At 44.5% G+C, this 15,898-nt stretch overlaps 1 protein-coding gene across 1 annotated transcript in view; it reads right to left on the reverse strand.

The window, feature by feature from the left end:
* Positions 1–15,898, reverse strand: part of abca3b (ATP-binding cassette, sub-family A (ABC1), member 3b) — a 110,097-nt gene that overhangs the window by 59,183 nt on the left and 35,016 nt on the right. The window contains exons 6-7 of the mRNA XM_061974175.2: positions 823–1,082; positions 618–734 (exon numbers count right to left, since the gene is read on the reverse strand). Of these exons, the coding sequence (XP_061830159.1) occupies positions 618–734; positions 823–1,082 (377 nt within the window). The remainder of the gene's footprint in view (positions 1–617; positions 735–822; positions 1,083–15,898) is intronic.

Consider the following 15,898-nt stretch of genomic DNA (forward strand, 5'->3'; position numbering starts at 1 on the left):
CAAAAAAATTATAAATTTATTTTTTATATAACTTTATAAAAAGTTTCTCGTGTGCACGAGAAAAAAAAACTAAAAAATAAAAATAAAAATAAAAATAAAAATAAAAAATATTACAATTTTTTTTCCCCCATGTCCCTTTAGGGGCTCTGTACCAGACTATATCTCACGGCACAATAGTGTGCTGCGGCACAGAGGTTGAAAAACACTTTTATATTTGCTAGCAAGGTTAAAATGTCAATGCTACTAAGACCTGCTAATGTGTTTACAGTGGTCCAAGTTCCTCTACACAACAGGAGCACTCAAGTGTTTAAGGAATTTTCTGCAATAATGTCTGTCTCCCAAGTTTTGAACAGAACCCAGGGGGCCTGTATGGTGTCATTTCAGGGCCGAATTAGCCCCCGTGTCGCCAGTTGAATAGCCATGCCCTACAGCCTGTTAATTAGCATTTGTGTCCTCCGCCATATGTATCAGTCTTCAGGCTAGATTCTGAGCGGTACGCTTCAAAAACTCTATTGTGGGAATTCTGAGGCACATTTAAAAATGTTCCAAAACAGTTTGATATGGTACCTTGAAATTATAGTGTCAGAAATTTTTGAACCCTCACAATCCAAACTCACCTTGATGCAAAGGAGCAAGGTGACAAAAAAGACTGAGATGGAGATGAACAGGAAGAACATGAGGAACCAAGCTGTCCAGTGGAGCCAGTTGCTGAGTCCCATCATTCTCATGTACTCCTGAGCCATAAAACAACAACATCAAAAACACTTTTAATCCCATAAATTCATCACTAAAACCACAAAGCTCATACACACACGCACAAACCTTCAGCTTCCTTTCCTTCTCCTGCACCACGGCTCGGACTATGTTGAGGGACGTGTATGTGAAGCTGAGCACCAGCAACAGGGGCAGTTGGTTCTGAATAGCCAGAATGAAGACGTCATATATGAAGGCAGGGTAAGGAAACCGGGAGAGCACCACTTGGGTCTTTCCCAGTAGATTGTTGGCGGCAGTTCTGTTGTAAGAGCGCATGATGGCTTTGTCCACAGCGTGCTGCACTGCCAGGAATCCCTCTCGAAAATAACCTGTAAAGAGAACAGAGCATGGGCATGACATCAAAAAAAAGACTATACAGATGTACAAATAAGACAAATATATAACAATCAGAGTGTTGGCAGAGACACCTTACTTCCCTCTGAATACTAATTGTTCATTTTTGACAATTCTATTCTTCCAACTCTGTGGTGAAAGCTTTTCCATTTAGCACAGCGAGTCGCTCGTCAAAGAACATACGGCCTGGGGCCTTAAAATCCACTCTCCAGAAACAATTGATTTTTCTTTTAACATTACTCACTGGCATTCCTTCGACATTTGATATTAAAATATAGTTGAAATAAAGTTGAAAACATGTCAATTGCATATAATATTTAAAGTTACATCATTGTGGAAAAGTTGACAACACCCATCCATCCATTTTCTACCACTTGCCTCGTTCGGGGTTGCGGGGGTGCTGAAGCCTATCTCAGCTGCATTCGGGCGGAAGGCGGGGTACACCCTGGACAAGTCGCCACCTCATCACAGGGCCAACACAGATAGACAGACAACATTCACACTCACATTCACACACTAGGGCCAATTTAGTGGCCGGAGTACCCGTAGGGAACCCACACAGTCACGGGGAGAACATGCAAACTCCACACAGAAAGATCCCGAGCCCGAGACTGAACTCAGGACTACTCAGGACCTTCGTATTGTGAGGCACATGCACTAACCCCTGTACTACCGTGATGCCCCGTTGGCAACACATCAATGATAAATCAATGTTGAAATTTGCTCAATATAAAACTCAATATATTGCCTTCATCGATGTTATGTTTTGAAATGATCAGTATGATGGTTCTTTTTATTCTCCTAGCTTATTTTGGAACTATACAATAAATCTGTATGTTAAAGAACATTGTGTTACATCTATACCAGGGGTCGGCAATCCGCGGCTCTAGAGCCGCATGCGGCTCTTTAGCGCCGCCCTAGTGGCTCTCTGGAGCTTTTTCAGAAATGTATGAAAAATGGAAAAAGATGAGGGGAAAACAATCTATTTTTTGTTTTAATATGGTTTCTGTAGGAGGACAAACATGACACAAACCTCCCTAATTGTTATAAAGCACACTGTTTATACTAAACATGCTTCACTGATTCGAGTATTTGGCGAGCCCCGTTTTGTCCTACTAATTTTGGCGGTCCTTGAACTCACCGTAGTTTGTTTTCATGTATAACTTTCTAGGACGTGTTTTATTCCACTTCTTTTTCTGTCTCATTTTGTCCACTAAACTTTTAAGGTTGTGCATGAAAGGTGAGTTTTGTTGATGTTATTGACTTGTTGGAGTGCTAATCAGACATATTTGGTCACTGCATGACTGCAAGCTAATCGATGCTAACATGCTATTGAGGCTAGCTATATGTACATATTGCATCATTATGCCTCATTTGTAGGTATATTTGAGGTCATTTAGTTTCCTTTAAGTCCTCTTAATTCAATTTATATCTCATGACACATATCTGTATGTAATATGGCTTTTAATTTTTTGCGGCTCCAGACAGATTTTTTTTTTGTATTTTTGGTCCAATATGGCTCTTTCAACATTTTGGGTTGCCGACCCCTGATCAATACTGTAACAGTTACTTATCCTATCAGTATAGGCTCTTTTTTTCCCATAATATTATACCGTATTTTTCGGACTATAAGTCGCTCCGGAGTATAAATCGCACCGACCGAAAATGCATAATAAAGAAGGAAAAAAACATATATAAGTCGCACTGGAGTATAAGTCGCATTTTCTGGGGAAATTTATTTGATAAAACCCAACACCAAGAATAGACATTTGAAAGGCAATTTAAAATAAATAAAGAATAGTGAACAACAGACTGAATAAGTGTACGTTATATGAGGCATAAATAACCAACTGAGAACGTGCCTGGTATGTTAACGTAACATATTATGGTAAGAGTCATTCAAATAACTATAACATATAGAACATGCTATACGTTTACCAAACAATCTGTCACTCCTAATCGCTAAATCCCATGAAATCTTATAGGTCTAGTCTCTTACGTGAATGAGCTAAATAATATTATTTGATATTTTACGGTAATGTGTTAATAATTTCACACATAAGTCGCTCCTGAGTATAAGTCGCACCCCTGGCCAAACTATGAAAAAAACTGCGATTTATAGTCCCAAAAATACGGTAATAAGGTGCGCAGAAAGTTGCATCAAACAAGTGGAAATCATGGAATATTTGCATCACTGATTCGTACGGTACAGTCTATAGGGGTCATGTAGGTTTCATATACTGTAGTACAGTGTTTTTCAACCTTTTCTGAGCCAAGGCACATTTTATTCATTGAAAAAGTCCCAGCAGAAATCATTGAAAAATTAAACTCAGCAGCCAATATTGACAATTAAAAAAGTCGTTCTCACAATTGTTGGATATGAATTTAAACCATAACCAACCATGCATCACTATAACTATTGTCTCAAAGTAGGTGTACTGTCACGACCTGTCACATCACGCCGTGACTTATTTTGAGGTTTTTGGTGTTTTCCTGTGTGTAGTGTTTTAGATCTTGTCTTGCACTCCTATTTTGGTGGCTTTTCCTTTTTTGTTGGTATTTTCTTGTAGCAGTCTCATGTCTTCCTTGAACGCTATTCCCCGCACTTGCTTTGTTTTCGCAATCAAGACTATTTAAGTTGTGAGGACGCTATCCTTCTTTGTGGGGACATTGATGATTGTCATGTCATGTACGGATGTACTTTGTGGACGCCATCTGCTCCACACACTGTAAGTCTTTGCTGTTTTCCAGCATTCTGTTTTTGTTTACTTTGCAGCCAGTTCAGTTTTAGTTTCATTTTGCATAGCCATCCCTAAGTTTCAATGCCTCTTCTTAGCGGCACTCGCCTTTTATTTTCATTTTTGGTTTAAGCGTTAGATACCTTTTTACCTGCACGCTGCCTCCCGCTGTCGTCTGCATATTGGGATAACGACAAACATCTACAAAGCATTTAGCTACCTGCTGCCACCTACTGATATGGAAGAGTATTACATGGTTACTCTGCCGAGCTGTGGACAGCACAGACACTCAATAACGGCACAGTTGCGGATTATAACTACTGGTTTGCAAAAAATATTTTTGACCCAATTAGGTGAAACTACATAATCTCCCACGGCACACCAGACTGTATCTCACGGTACACTGCTGTAGTAGAACAACTTGCATTTTTAGCTACATCGCAGGGCCACAGTGGTAAAGATTATGAGTTTGGAAAATCAAAACTTCGTAACACAGTTAGGCCTTCAACATTAGTGAACTTATGTGTACTTTGTTACAAAGAAAAAGCAGCTCTTAAGCATTACGCTCTAACAATTTGTATGTTTTAACTGTTCCCCATGTACAGACTGAATTTGGCAAAAGAGCTTTTGGCATTGCTGCCCCTATGACAGTGGTTTTTAATCTGGGTTCGATGCAGTGACGTGCAGTCACTAGAGGCAGGTGAGGCGGGGCCTCACCTGCCATCAAGGAAAGAAAAAAAATGTAAAAAGAAAAAAAAAAAATTTAATTGTTAAATGTATTCAGTGGTTATACTATAAAGTTATTTTCCATTTAACTTCACCAGTTTTAGATTATTTTTATTCAAAATCGCTGAATTTTCACATTTGCCGTTCAAATACTGAGAAGAGACGGTGCGGTGATCAGCAGCCAGTCGTGGCACGTCACTCAGTTGTGCCTCACCATGGATTGCGCAATGACTCGGCTAACTGCTGGCCTGCTGTGCAGTAAGACCGTATTGCTATATGAATTATATTATACATTTCCATAGTTTAGTTAGCTGAGGTATATAATGTACAGTGTATTTTGTCAACAACTGTATGTGTGTAACGTATTTCTTGTGCTGAGCAATCATAAAACTGCTGCGAAGACGCACTGTGTGAGGCTCGCAGTAATCCCGCCTCCTGGTGGTAGAGAATGTTCTCCCGCCGTAGAATGCACCCCCTGACGGGAGTGTTACATCAACTAAAGCCCACACTTAAACTTTCCACGTGCAAGATTGAATCTATTTAAAAAAGTTATATAATAAGAAGCCAAAAAGTGCAAAAACAATAATGTTCGTGTTGGAGGAGTTGTGAATGACTGCAGGGACACAACATTAGGTACACCTGCAGACTGCAGCACGGATTTCATATTTCATTCATTCACAACTCCTCCAACACGAACATTATTGTTTTTGCACTTTTTGGCTTCTTATTGAGCTGCTGCATTTTTTGGTTGGGTTGTTTATTTCTTTTGAGTAACTTACTTCTACATTTCTAAAAGGGGAGGAATGTAATAGAGTGATCTATGTTTGTCTGTTGCCATCTCCTGGTTAATGTTGGCTATAGCGTACTGTGGTTACTTTTTGGTTGGCCAACGATTTACGTGGTGTTGCGCACCTGACGTCAAGTGTGTTGAGTCTGTTCTGAAGTCTACAGTAAAGAGGCGTACTTCATCACCTCGCCTGGTTATTGCCTCCAACCCAATATATTACATAAAGGTAAGACCATAATAACGTTTTTTTTTAATTAAATGTGCTTTTATGTGTAAAGCTCCTCTCTGAGCTGCCACCTTAACGTGGTAGAGGAGTTTGCGTGTCCCAATGATCCTAAAAGCTATGTTGTCCGGGGGCTTTATGCCCCCTGGTAGGGTCTCCCAAGACAAACTGGTCCTAGGTGAGGGATCAGACAAAGAGCAGCTCGAAGACCTCTATGAAGAAAACAAGCAAGGAACCCAGATTTCCCTTGCCCGGACGCGGGTCACCGGGGCCCCCCTCTGGAGCCAGGCCCGGAGGTGGGGCACGATGGCGAGCGCCTGGTGGCCGGGCCTGTCCCCATGGGGCCCGGCCGGGCACAGCCCGAAGAGGCAACGTGGGTCCCCCCTCCAATGGGCTCACCACCCATAGTAGGGGTCATAGAGGTCGGGTGCAATGTGAGCTGGGTGGCAGCCGAGGGCAGGGCACTTGGCGGTCCGATCCTCGGCTACAGAAGCTAGCTCTTGGGACGTGGAACGTCACCTCACTGGGGGGGGAAGGAGCCTGAGCTAGTGCGCGAAGTGGAGAAGTTCCGGCTAGATATAGTCGGACTCACTTCGACGCACAGCAAGGGCTCTGGAACCAGTTCTCTCGAGAGGGGCTGGACTCTCTTCCACTCTGGCGTTGCCGGCAGTGAGAGGCGATGGGCTGGGGTGGCAATTCTTTTTTTCCCCCCGGCTCAGAGCCTGTACGTTGGAGTTCAACCCGGTGGACGAGAGGGTAGCTTCCCTCCGCCTTCGGGTGGGGGAACGGGTCCTGACTGTGGTTTGCGCTTACGCGCCAAACCGCAGCTCAGAGTACCCACCCTTTTTGGATTCACTCGAGGGAGTACTTGAGAGTGCTCCCCCGGGTGATTCCCTCGTTCTACTGGGGGACTTCAATGCTCATGTTGGCAGCGACAGTGAAACCTGGAGAGGCGTGATTGGGAAGAATGGCTGCCCGGATCTGAACCCGAGCGGTGTTATGTTATTGGACTTTTGTGCCCGTCACAGATTGTCCATAACGAACACCATGTTCAAACATAAGGGTGTCCATATGTGCACTTGGCACCAGGACACCCTAGGCCGCAGTTCCATGATCGACTTTGTAGTTGTGTCATCGGATTTGCGGCCTCATGTTTTGGACACTCGGGTGAAGAGAGGGGCGGAGCTTTCTACCGATCACCACCTGGTGGTGAGTTGGCTGCGATGGTGGGGGAGGATGTCGGACAGACCTGGCAGGCCCAAACGCATTGTGAGGGTTTGCTGGGAACGTCTGGCAGAGTCTCCTGTGAGAGAGAGTTTCAATTCCCACCTCCGGAAGAACTTTGAACATGTCACGAGGGAGGTGCTGGACATTGAGTCCGAATGGACCATGTTCCGCGCCTCTATTGTCGAGGCGGCTGATTGGAGCTGTGGCTGCAAGGTAGTTGGTGCTTGTCGTGGCGGTAATCCTGGAACCCGTTGGTGGACACCGGCGGTGAGGGATGCCGTCAAGCTGAAGAAGGAGTCCTATCGGGTTCTTTTGGCTCATAGGACTCCTGAGGCAGCGGACAAGTACCGACAGGCCAAGCGGTGTGCGGCTTCAGCGGTCGCAGAGGCAAAAACTCGGACATGGGAGGAGTTCGGTGAGGCCATGGAAAACGACTTCCGGACGGCTTCGAAGCAATTCTGGACCACCATCCGCCGCCTCAGGAAGGGAAAGCAGTGCACTATCAACACCGTGTATGGCGAGGATGGTGTTCTGCTGACCTCGACTGCGGATGTTGTGGATCGGTGGAGGGAATACTTCGAAGACCTCCTCAATCCCACCAACACGTCTTCCTATGAGGAAGCAGTGCCTGGGGAGTCTGTGGTGGGCTCTCCTATTTCTGGGGCTGAGGTTGCTGAGGTAGTTAAAAAGCTCCTCCGTGGCAAGGCCCCGGGGGTAGATGAGATCCGCCCGGAGTTCCTTAAGGCTCTGGATGCTGTGGGGCTGTCTTGGTTGACAAGACTCTGCAGCATCGCGTGGACATCGGGGGCGGTACCACTGGATTGGCAGACCGGGGTGGTGGTTCCTCTCTTTAAGAAGGGGAACCGGAGGGTGTGTTCTAACTATCGTGGGATCACACTCCTCAGCCTTCCCGGTAAGGTCTATTCAGGTGTACTGGAGAGGAGGCTACGCCGGATAGTCGAACCTCAGATTCAGGAGGAACAGTGTGGTTTTCGTCCTGGTCGTGGAACTGTGGACCAGCTCTATACTCTCGGCAGGGTCCTTGAGGGTGCATGGGAGTTTGCCCAACCAGTCTACATGTGTTTTGTGGACTTGGAGAAGGCATTCGACCGTGTCCCTCGGGAAGTCCTGTGGGGAGTGCTCAGAGAGTACGGGGTATCGGACTGTCTGATTGTGGCAGTCCGCTCCCTGTATGATCAGTGCCAGAGCTTGGTCCGCATTGCCGGTAGTAAGTCGGACACGTTTCCAGTGAGGGTTGGACTCCGCCAAGGCTGCCCTTTGTCACCGATTCTGTTCATAACTTTTATGGACATAATTTCTAGGCGCAGTCATGGCGTTGAGGGAATCTTGTTTGGTGGCTGCAGGATTAGGTCTCTGCTTTTTGCAGATTATGTGGTCCTGATGGCTTCATCTGTCCAGGATCTTCAGCTCTCACTGGATCGGTTCGCAGCTGAGTGTGAAGCGACTGGGATGAGAATCAGCACCTCCAAGTCCGAGTCCATGGTTCTCGCCCGGAAAAGGGTGGAGTGCCATCTCCGGGTTGGGGAGGAGATCTTGCCCCAAGTGGAGGAGTTCAAGTACCTCGGAGTCTTGTTCCCGAGTGAGGGAAGAGTGGATCGTGAGATCGACAGGCGGATCGGTGCGGCGTCTTCAGTAATGCGGACGCTGTATCGATCCGTTGTGGTGAAGAAGGAGCTGAGCCGGAAGGCAAAGCTCTCAATTTACCGGTCGATCTACGTTCCCATCCTCACCTATGGTCATGAGCTTTGGGTTATGACCGAAAGGACAAGATCACGGGTACAAGCGGCCGAAATGAGTTTCCTCCGCCGGGTGGCGGGGCTCTCCCTTAGAGATAGGGTGAGAAGCTCTGCCATCCGGGAGGAGCTCAAAGTAAAGCCGCTGCTCCTCCACATCGAGAGGAGCCAGATGAGGTGGTTCGGGCATCTGGTCAGGATGCTACCCGAACGCCTCCCTAGGGAGGTGTTTAGGGCACGTCCGACCGGTAGGAGGCCGCGGGGAAGACCCAGGACACGTTGGGAAGACTATGTCTCCCGGCTGGCCTGGGAACGCCTCGGGGTCCCACAGGAAGAGCTGGACGAAGTGGCTGGGGAGAGGGAAGTCTGGGCTTCCCTGCTTAGGCTGCTGCCCCCGCGACCCGACCTCGGATAAGCGGAAGAAGATGGATGGATGGATGGATTTATGTGTAAAGTTAAAATTAAGTTAAAGTACCAATGATTGTCACACACACGAGGTGTGGTGAAATTTGTCCTCTGCATTTGACCCATCCCTTGATCACCCCCTGGGAGGTGAGGGGAGCAGTGGGCAGCAGCGGCGCCGCGCCGGGGAATAATTTTTGGTGATTTAACCCCCGATTCCAACCCTTGATGCTGAGTGCCAAGCAGGGAAGAATGCTGGTATGAGCTTTTAAACATAACCCGTTAACTGCTGCCAATCAAATGGTGAATAAGATACTCTTTAGGGTTCATATGTTTGTAAATCTGACTGTGATGAAGTCAGTGCCTCACCAGCCATCAACCTCACCGCACGTCACTGGTTCAATGGAACCCTAGGGGTTCAGGGAGTCGGCCTCAGGGGTTCGGCGGAGCCTCCGCCACGGAGGTAAAGACAAATCCGACTTATCGTGTAAATAAAAACTTCTCCCTATCGGCGTATTATGGGTACCCCCAAACAATGTTCCCTCTAATTTTACATCTGATTTGCAGGTTTTTTGATTGATTGCTTGATTGAAACTTTTACTAGCAGATTGCAAAGGAAGAGAATACATGATATGAAACAGTACAGTTTACACAGTACAGTACATATTCCGCACAATTGACCACTAAATGGTAAGACCCGAATAAGTTTTTCAACTTGTTTAAGTCGGGGTCCACGTTAATCAATTCATGTGAATGTGTGTAAGGTGTGTAATTTGTTGTGAGTTTATGCACTGTGTTGGTTTTGTTCTTTGAACAAGGTGATGTTCATGCACTGTTCGTTTTGTGCACCAGTAAAAAAAACATAACTTTTTCTTGAATTAAAAAAACAAAAACAAAAATGATTTTTCACTAAAGAAGGGTTCGGTGAATGCGCATATGAAACTGGTGGGGTTCGGTACCTCCACCAAGGTTAAGAACCACTGCCCTATGGCATGGAATGCATTGCAGACGAAACTGAAACTCACTGAACTACTTCCATTTGGAGCCTTCCGTTCTGTCCTGAGGGACAGACAGCGAGAGACGTTTGCACAGTGCCTGTGTTTTTAAAAGATGTCAATCTTTATTGTTTTACAGTTCTCTTTTATGTATTTCAAAATGTATGTCTTAACATATTACTTTTTTTGAACTGCTCTGTGACATGTGCTGTTGACCTCTTGGCCAGGTCACCCTTGTGAAAGAGATCTTGATCTCAATGGGTTTCTTATCTGGTTAAATAAAGGTTCTATATGTTGTAACGTAAGACATTAAAACATCAACATTTATGATTGAAGAGTGCGAGCTGTTACATCTACCAAAGTGGGATCAGAACCGTATTTTCTTTCATTCCACTTCCTTTACTTGGCTTCTGTCCATAAGTAAACTGTTATTGTCCATAAATTAAAATGACAAGGCAGATAATTGTGTCAGGTTTGTAAATAGCACCAAAAGCTGGCTGCTGTGTTCCACACTCAGTGTTGACTCTGGATGGGAACAGAGATCTCTTGTTTCTTGCGAGCCCTGCGGCCGGAAGGAAAACTATGGCAACTGTGAACAATAGATCTTTTGAGACGCTCTCTTGAGACAAGCAACTCCTTGGGTTGTGAAGCCTCCTGGATTTGTAAACAGTGGCCAATTGATTTTTTCACATAAAGTCGAGAAATAAATATATTTTTTTCCCACTAGCTGGATATGAACATAAACAATTTGGTGATCAAATTGCCATGTCTCGTGGGAACAATTGAAAATCTGCACATCGATCATATGGAGATACCAGCATATCGACGTGTTTCTTTCTGTACTCCAATCCACATGATATCACATGTGACATTTGTTAACACTTTACAAATGGTGCAGGAGACCTCACAGATGTCACTCTGCACACAGCGCCAAAACTACACAACACGGGTCAGGCCAAGATCACAGTTTCCATGGAAACATGGCTTCTAGCTCGAGAGGCTGCAGAGAATAGGTGGTTTTCATCCATTTTAAAATAAATAAAAACTGACACAGTTTGCTATTAGAGGGAACGACTCCCTTAGGGACACAATTTGTAAAAAAAAAAATATATATATAGAGAAGTTAGGTGGAACTGTAAAATATGCAGTTTGCCCTTTAGGAAGGCAATGGAAGTGTGATCAAGAACATCCCCACACGAGCCAACGAGAAACCCTGGATGAACAGTGAGGTACGTGCAATGCTGAAGGCTCGGAACAAGGCTTTCAAGTCTGGCGACATGGTGGCATTAAAATCAGCCAGAGCTAACCTGAATCGTGCCATTAAGGTTGCAAAGCGTGCTCACAGTCAGAAAGTGCAGGACTTCTTCGAGAACCCTACAAACACTAGACGAATGTGGCAGGACTATAAAGCTGCCCCCTGTCCCTGTGACAACAGTATCAGCTTCCTAGATGACCTTAACAACTACTTTGCAAGGTTTGAGGCACTTAACACCACTCCGGCGAGAAAATCCATCCCTCGCCCTGATGAGCAGCCGCTCAACCTGGATATAGCGGATGTCCGTAAAACCCTGAGGAGAGTGAACCCCCGGAAAGCACCGGGACCTGATGACATTCCGGGCAAGGTGCTTAAGGGATGTGCAGACCAGCTGGCTGGGGTTCTCACAGACATCTTCAACATCTCGCTGACCCAGGCTGTGGTACCATCATGTTTTAAGACGGCCACAATCATTCCAGTGCCAAAAAAAAAACCAATCTCCTCCCTCAATGATTACCGCCCCGCTGCACTCACCCCCATCATAATGAAGTGCTTCGAGAGGCTGGTAAAGGAATATATTGTCTCCAGACTTCCCCCCACATTCGACCCATCCCAGTTTGCTTATCGCCCTAACCGCTCCACAGAGGACGCCATCTCCTCTGCACTCCACCTGAGCTTAGAACATCTGGAATGAAAGGACACATACGTGCGGATGTTGTTTCTGGACTTCAGCTCAGCATTCAGCACCATCGTCCCGCAGCACTTGGTGAGCAAACTGGCCCCCCTTGGATTCAGTACCCTCCTTTGCAACTGGCTGATTGACTTCCTCACAGACAGACCCCAATCTGTGAGAGTGGGCAACAACACCTCCAGTGCCATCTCCCTGAGCACCGGCTCCCCCCAGGGCTGCGTCCTGAGTCCACTGCTGTTCATGTTGATGACCCATGACTGCTGCGCCAGGTCCACTACTAACCACATTGTGAAGTATGCAGACGACAAGACAGTAGTGGGCCTCATCCGTGACAACAATGACATGGACTACAGGGAGGAGGTGAAACATCTGGTTGACTGGTGCAGAACCAACAACCTGGTCCTGAATGTCAACAAGACCAAGGAGATCCTCGCTGACTTCAGGAAGCACCAGTCCAGCCACGCTCCACTCTTCATCAACGGCACAGCGGTGGAGATAGTAAGCAGCACCAAGTTCCTGGAGGTGCAGATAACTGACAATATAACCTGGTCCCTACACACCGGAGCTCTTGTAAAAAGAGCTCAGCAGCGCATGCACTTTTTGCGTCGGATGAAAAGAGCACAGCTCCCTCCCCCCATTCTCACCACATTCTACAGAGGCACTATAGAGAGCCTGCTGACCAACAGCATCTCTGTCTGGACTGGAGCCTGCAATCAGGGCCGGCCCGTGGCATAGGCCGTATAGGCAAATGCTAAGGGCGCCGTCCATCAGGGGGCGCCACACCAGTGTCACAAATGTTGGAGAAAAAAAAAAAAAAAAAAAAAAAAAGTTGGTACTATTATTTCTAAATACAAAACATAATCCCACGTTAATTAAAATGCAAAGTAAACATTACAACATTACGCCCCCCCCCCCACCCCCAGCACGGTGCGCCCCCTCCCTTCCCGTATCATGACTCTTTTTGGACGTCACCACATCAAAAAATCAACACAAGATGTCAAAACGGCCAAAACTGTCAGGTGCCCAGGGAAGAAAAAAGAGAAAAGAAAAGGAGGAGAAACGAGAAAAGACAGAGGTAGCAGGTAGGTAACGTTAGCCTACATGAAATTATTTGTCTGTTACAGAATGTGATAGTAACCTGGCTTTTTAGCATTAAGCTCATGTTACATGATTCGGCAATTGCTAATCAATAAATAGCGAGTTCTGTTTTAACGTCGGGTTAATATTGTGGAGGGGGCTAAATTGTTATGGAAAATAATAATGTAACGTTAGGTAATTACAGTACTCCCACCTTACATTCCTCAGGGACATTTGAATTAGATCTTTTAAGCAGGTGTTTTTTGTTTACATTGTTATTGCCTTCTGGTTAGCTAATGTTTGCCCTGCAGTTAATAGTCACTTTTCCACCCCTTTATATATTAGGTATAGTTGTAAGTAAAAAAAAAAAAGGTCAAAGACAAAGCTATTCGGTTTCTTGTGAGTATATACACTTCACTGCCGATGTGGGGGGGCGCCACCTAAAATCTTGCCTAGGGCGCCAGATTGGTTAGGGCCGGGCCTGCCTGCAATGCCTCAGACTGGAAGTCTCTCCAGAGAGTGGTGAGGACGGCGGAAAAGATCATCAGGACTCCTCTTCCTCCTATCCAGGAGATCGCAAAAAGCCGCTGCCTGACCAGGGCTCAAAAAATCTGCAAAGACTCCTCCCACCCCCACCAAGGACTGTTTTCACTGCTGGACTCTAGAAAGAGGTTCCGCAGCCTCCGAAGCAGAACCTCCAAGTTCTGTAACAGCTTCTTCCCTCAAGCCGTAAGACTCTTGAACGCATCATAATTAAATTATCCCCTCAACTCCCCCCAAAATGGATTAACTCGCTGGAATAAAAAAGACAATATAACCATACTTGCCAACCTTGAGACCTTTGATTTCGGGAGGTTGGGGGGGGAGCGTGGTTAAGAGGAGTATATTTACAGCTAGAATTCACCAAGTATATATAAGAAATACTTGACTTTCAGTGAATTCTAGCTCTATATATATATTTATTTTATTATATATATATATATATATATATATATATGTATATATATTTTATTATATATATATATATATATATATATATATATATATATATATATATATATATATATATATATATATATATATATATATATATATATATATATATAAATAAGAGAAATACTTGAATTTCAGTGTTCATTTATTTACACATATACACACACATAACACTCATCTACTCATTGTTGAGTTAAGGGTTGAATTGTCCATCCTTGTTCTATTCTCTGTCACTATTTTTCTAACCATGCTGAACACCCTACCCTCTCTGATGATGCATTCTGCTTCGTCTCCTTGTTGTGTGCGCAGTTGTGCACTGCACTCTCTAAAAGCCATAGATGTTATTGTCACATATGCATGTACAGTAGATGGCAGTATTGTCCTGTTTAAGAGTGTCACAACATTGCTGTTTACGGCAGACGAACTGCTTTACGGTAGACAAAAACGTGACTGCTGCTGTTGTGTGTTGTTGCCGCGCTGGGAGGACGTTAATGAAACTGCCTAACAATAAACCCACATAAGAAACCAAGAACTCGCCCTCCATCATTCTACAGTTATAATGTGATTGGGCTGGCACGCTGTTTATATTGTGGGAAAGCGGACGTGAAAACAGGCTGTCGACACGTCACTCAGGTCTGCATGGAGCTGGAGGGGGCGTGGCCTCCAGCTCCGCCTGAATTTCGGGAGATTTTCGGGAGAAAATTGGTCCCCGGAGGTTTTCGGGAGAGGCGCTGAATTTCGGGAGTCTCCCGGAAAATCCGGGAGGGCTGGCAAGTATGATATAACATACATCCATAAACGTGGACGCATGTGAAAAAGTGCAATATATTTATCCGTACATTAATCTATTTATTTATTTATATACATTTAAATATATTTATTTATTTTATATATATATATATATATATATATATATATATATATTTATATATTATTTATATATATTTATTTATTTATATATGCACCTTATTGCTTTTTTTATCCTGCACTACCATGAGCTTATGCAACGAAATTTCGTTCTTATCTGTGCTGTAAAGTTCAAATTTGAATGACAATAAAAAAGAAGTCTAAGTCTAAGTCTAAGGCTTGCTATCTCTGTTTTGGTCAGTGACGGTTTTAGCTACGTGCCACATGAGCACTCTCTTCAGGGTGCCTCAAGGATGAGGTGGAAAAGATTCATATATATTTGTGCTCAACACTTAAGCTATTTGCTCAGCTAGTGGATGTCATTAGGTCAGGATATGTTTTTTCAGATGGGCGCCCTGTACAGGCGGGACACCGGCACACAATACTGCTCACATGAAATGGATCAAACCTGTCCTGATATGAATTGAATTGAATTGAAGTATTTATTTCAAACCTGCACAGTACAACAACACATCTTTTTACATCCAGGCAGAGACATTTGTGCAAGGCTTGAAAAGGGATTGGATGAAGAAGATGCTTATAATATCCCAAGTTCTTTCACTCATTCCACATTTACCGTATTTTTCGGACTATAAGTCGCAGTTTTTTTCATAGTTTGGCCGGGGGTGCGACTTATACTCAGGAGCGACTTATGTGTGAAATTATTCACATATTACCGTAAAATATCAAATAATATTATTTAGCTCATTCACGTAAGAGACTAGACGTATAAGATTTCATGGGATTTAGCGATTAGGAGTGACAGATTGTTTGGTAAACGTATAGCATGTTCTATATGTTATAGTTATTTGAATGACTCTTACCATAATATGTTACGTTAACATACCAGGCACGTTCTCAGTTGGTTATTTATGCGTCATATAACGTACACTTATTCAGCCTGTTGTTCACTGTTATTTATTTATTTTAAATTGCCTTTCAAATGTCTATTCTTGGTGTTGGCTTTTATCAAATAAAATTCCCCAGAAAATGCGACATATACTCCAGTGCGACTTA

The sequence above is a fragment of the Nerophis lumbriciformis genome, linkage group LG22 (genome assembly GCF_033978685.3).
Source record: "Nerophis lumbriciformis linkage group LG22, RoL_Nlum_v2.1, whole genome shotgun sequence".
NCBI lineage: Eukaryota > Metazoa > Chordata > Actinopteri > Syngnathiformes > Syngnathidae > Nerophis > Nerophis lumbriciformis.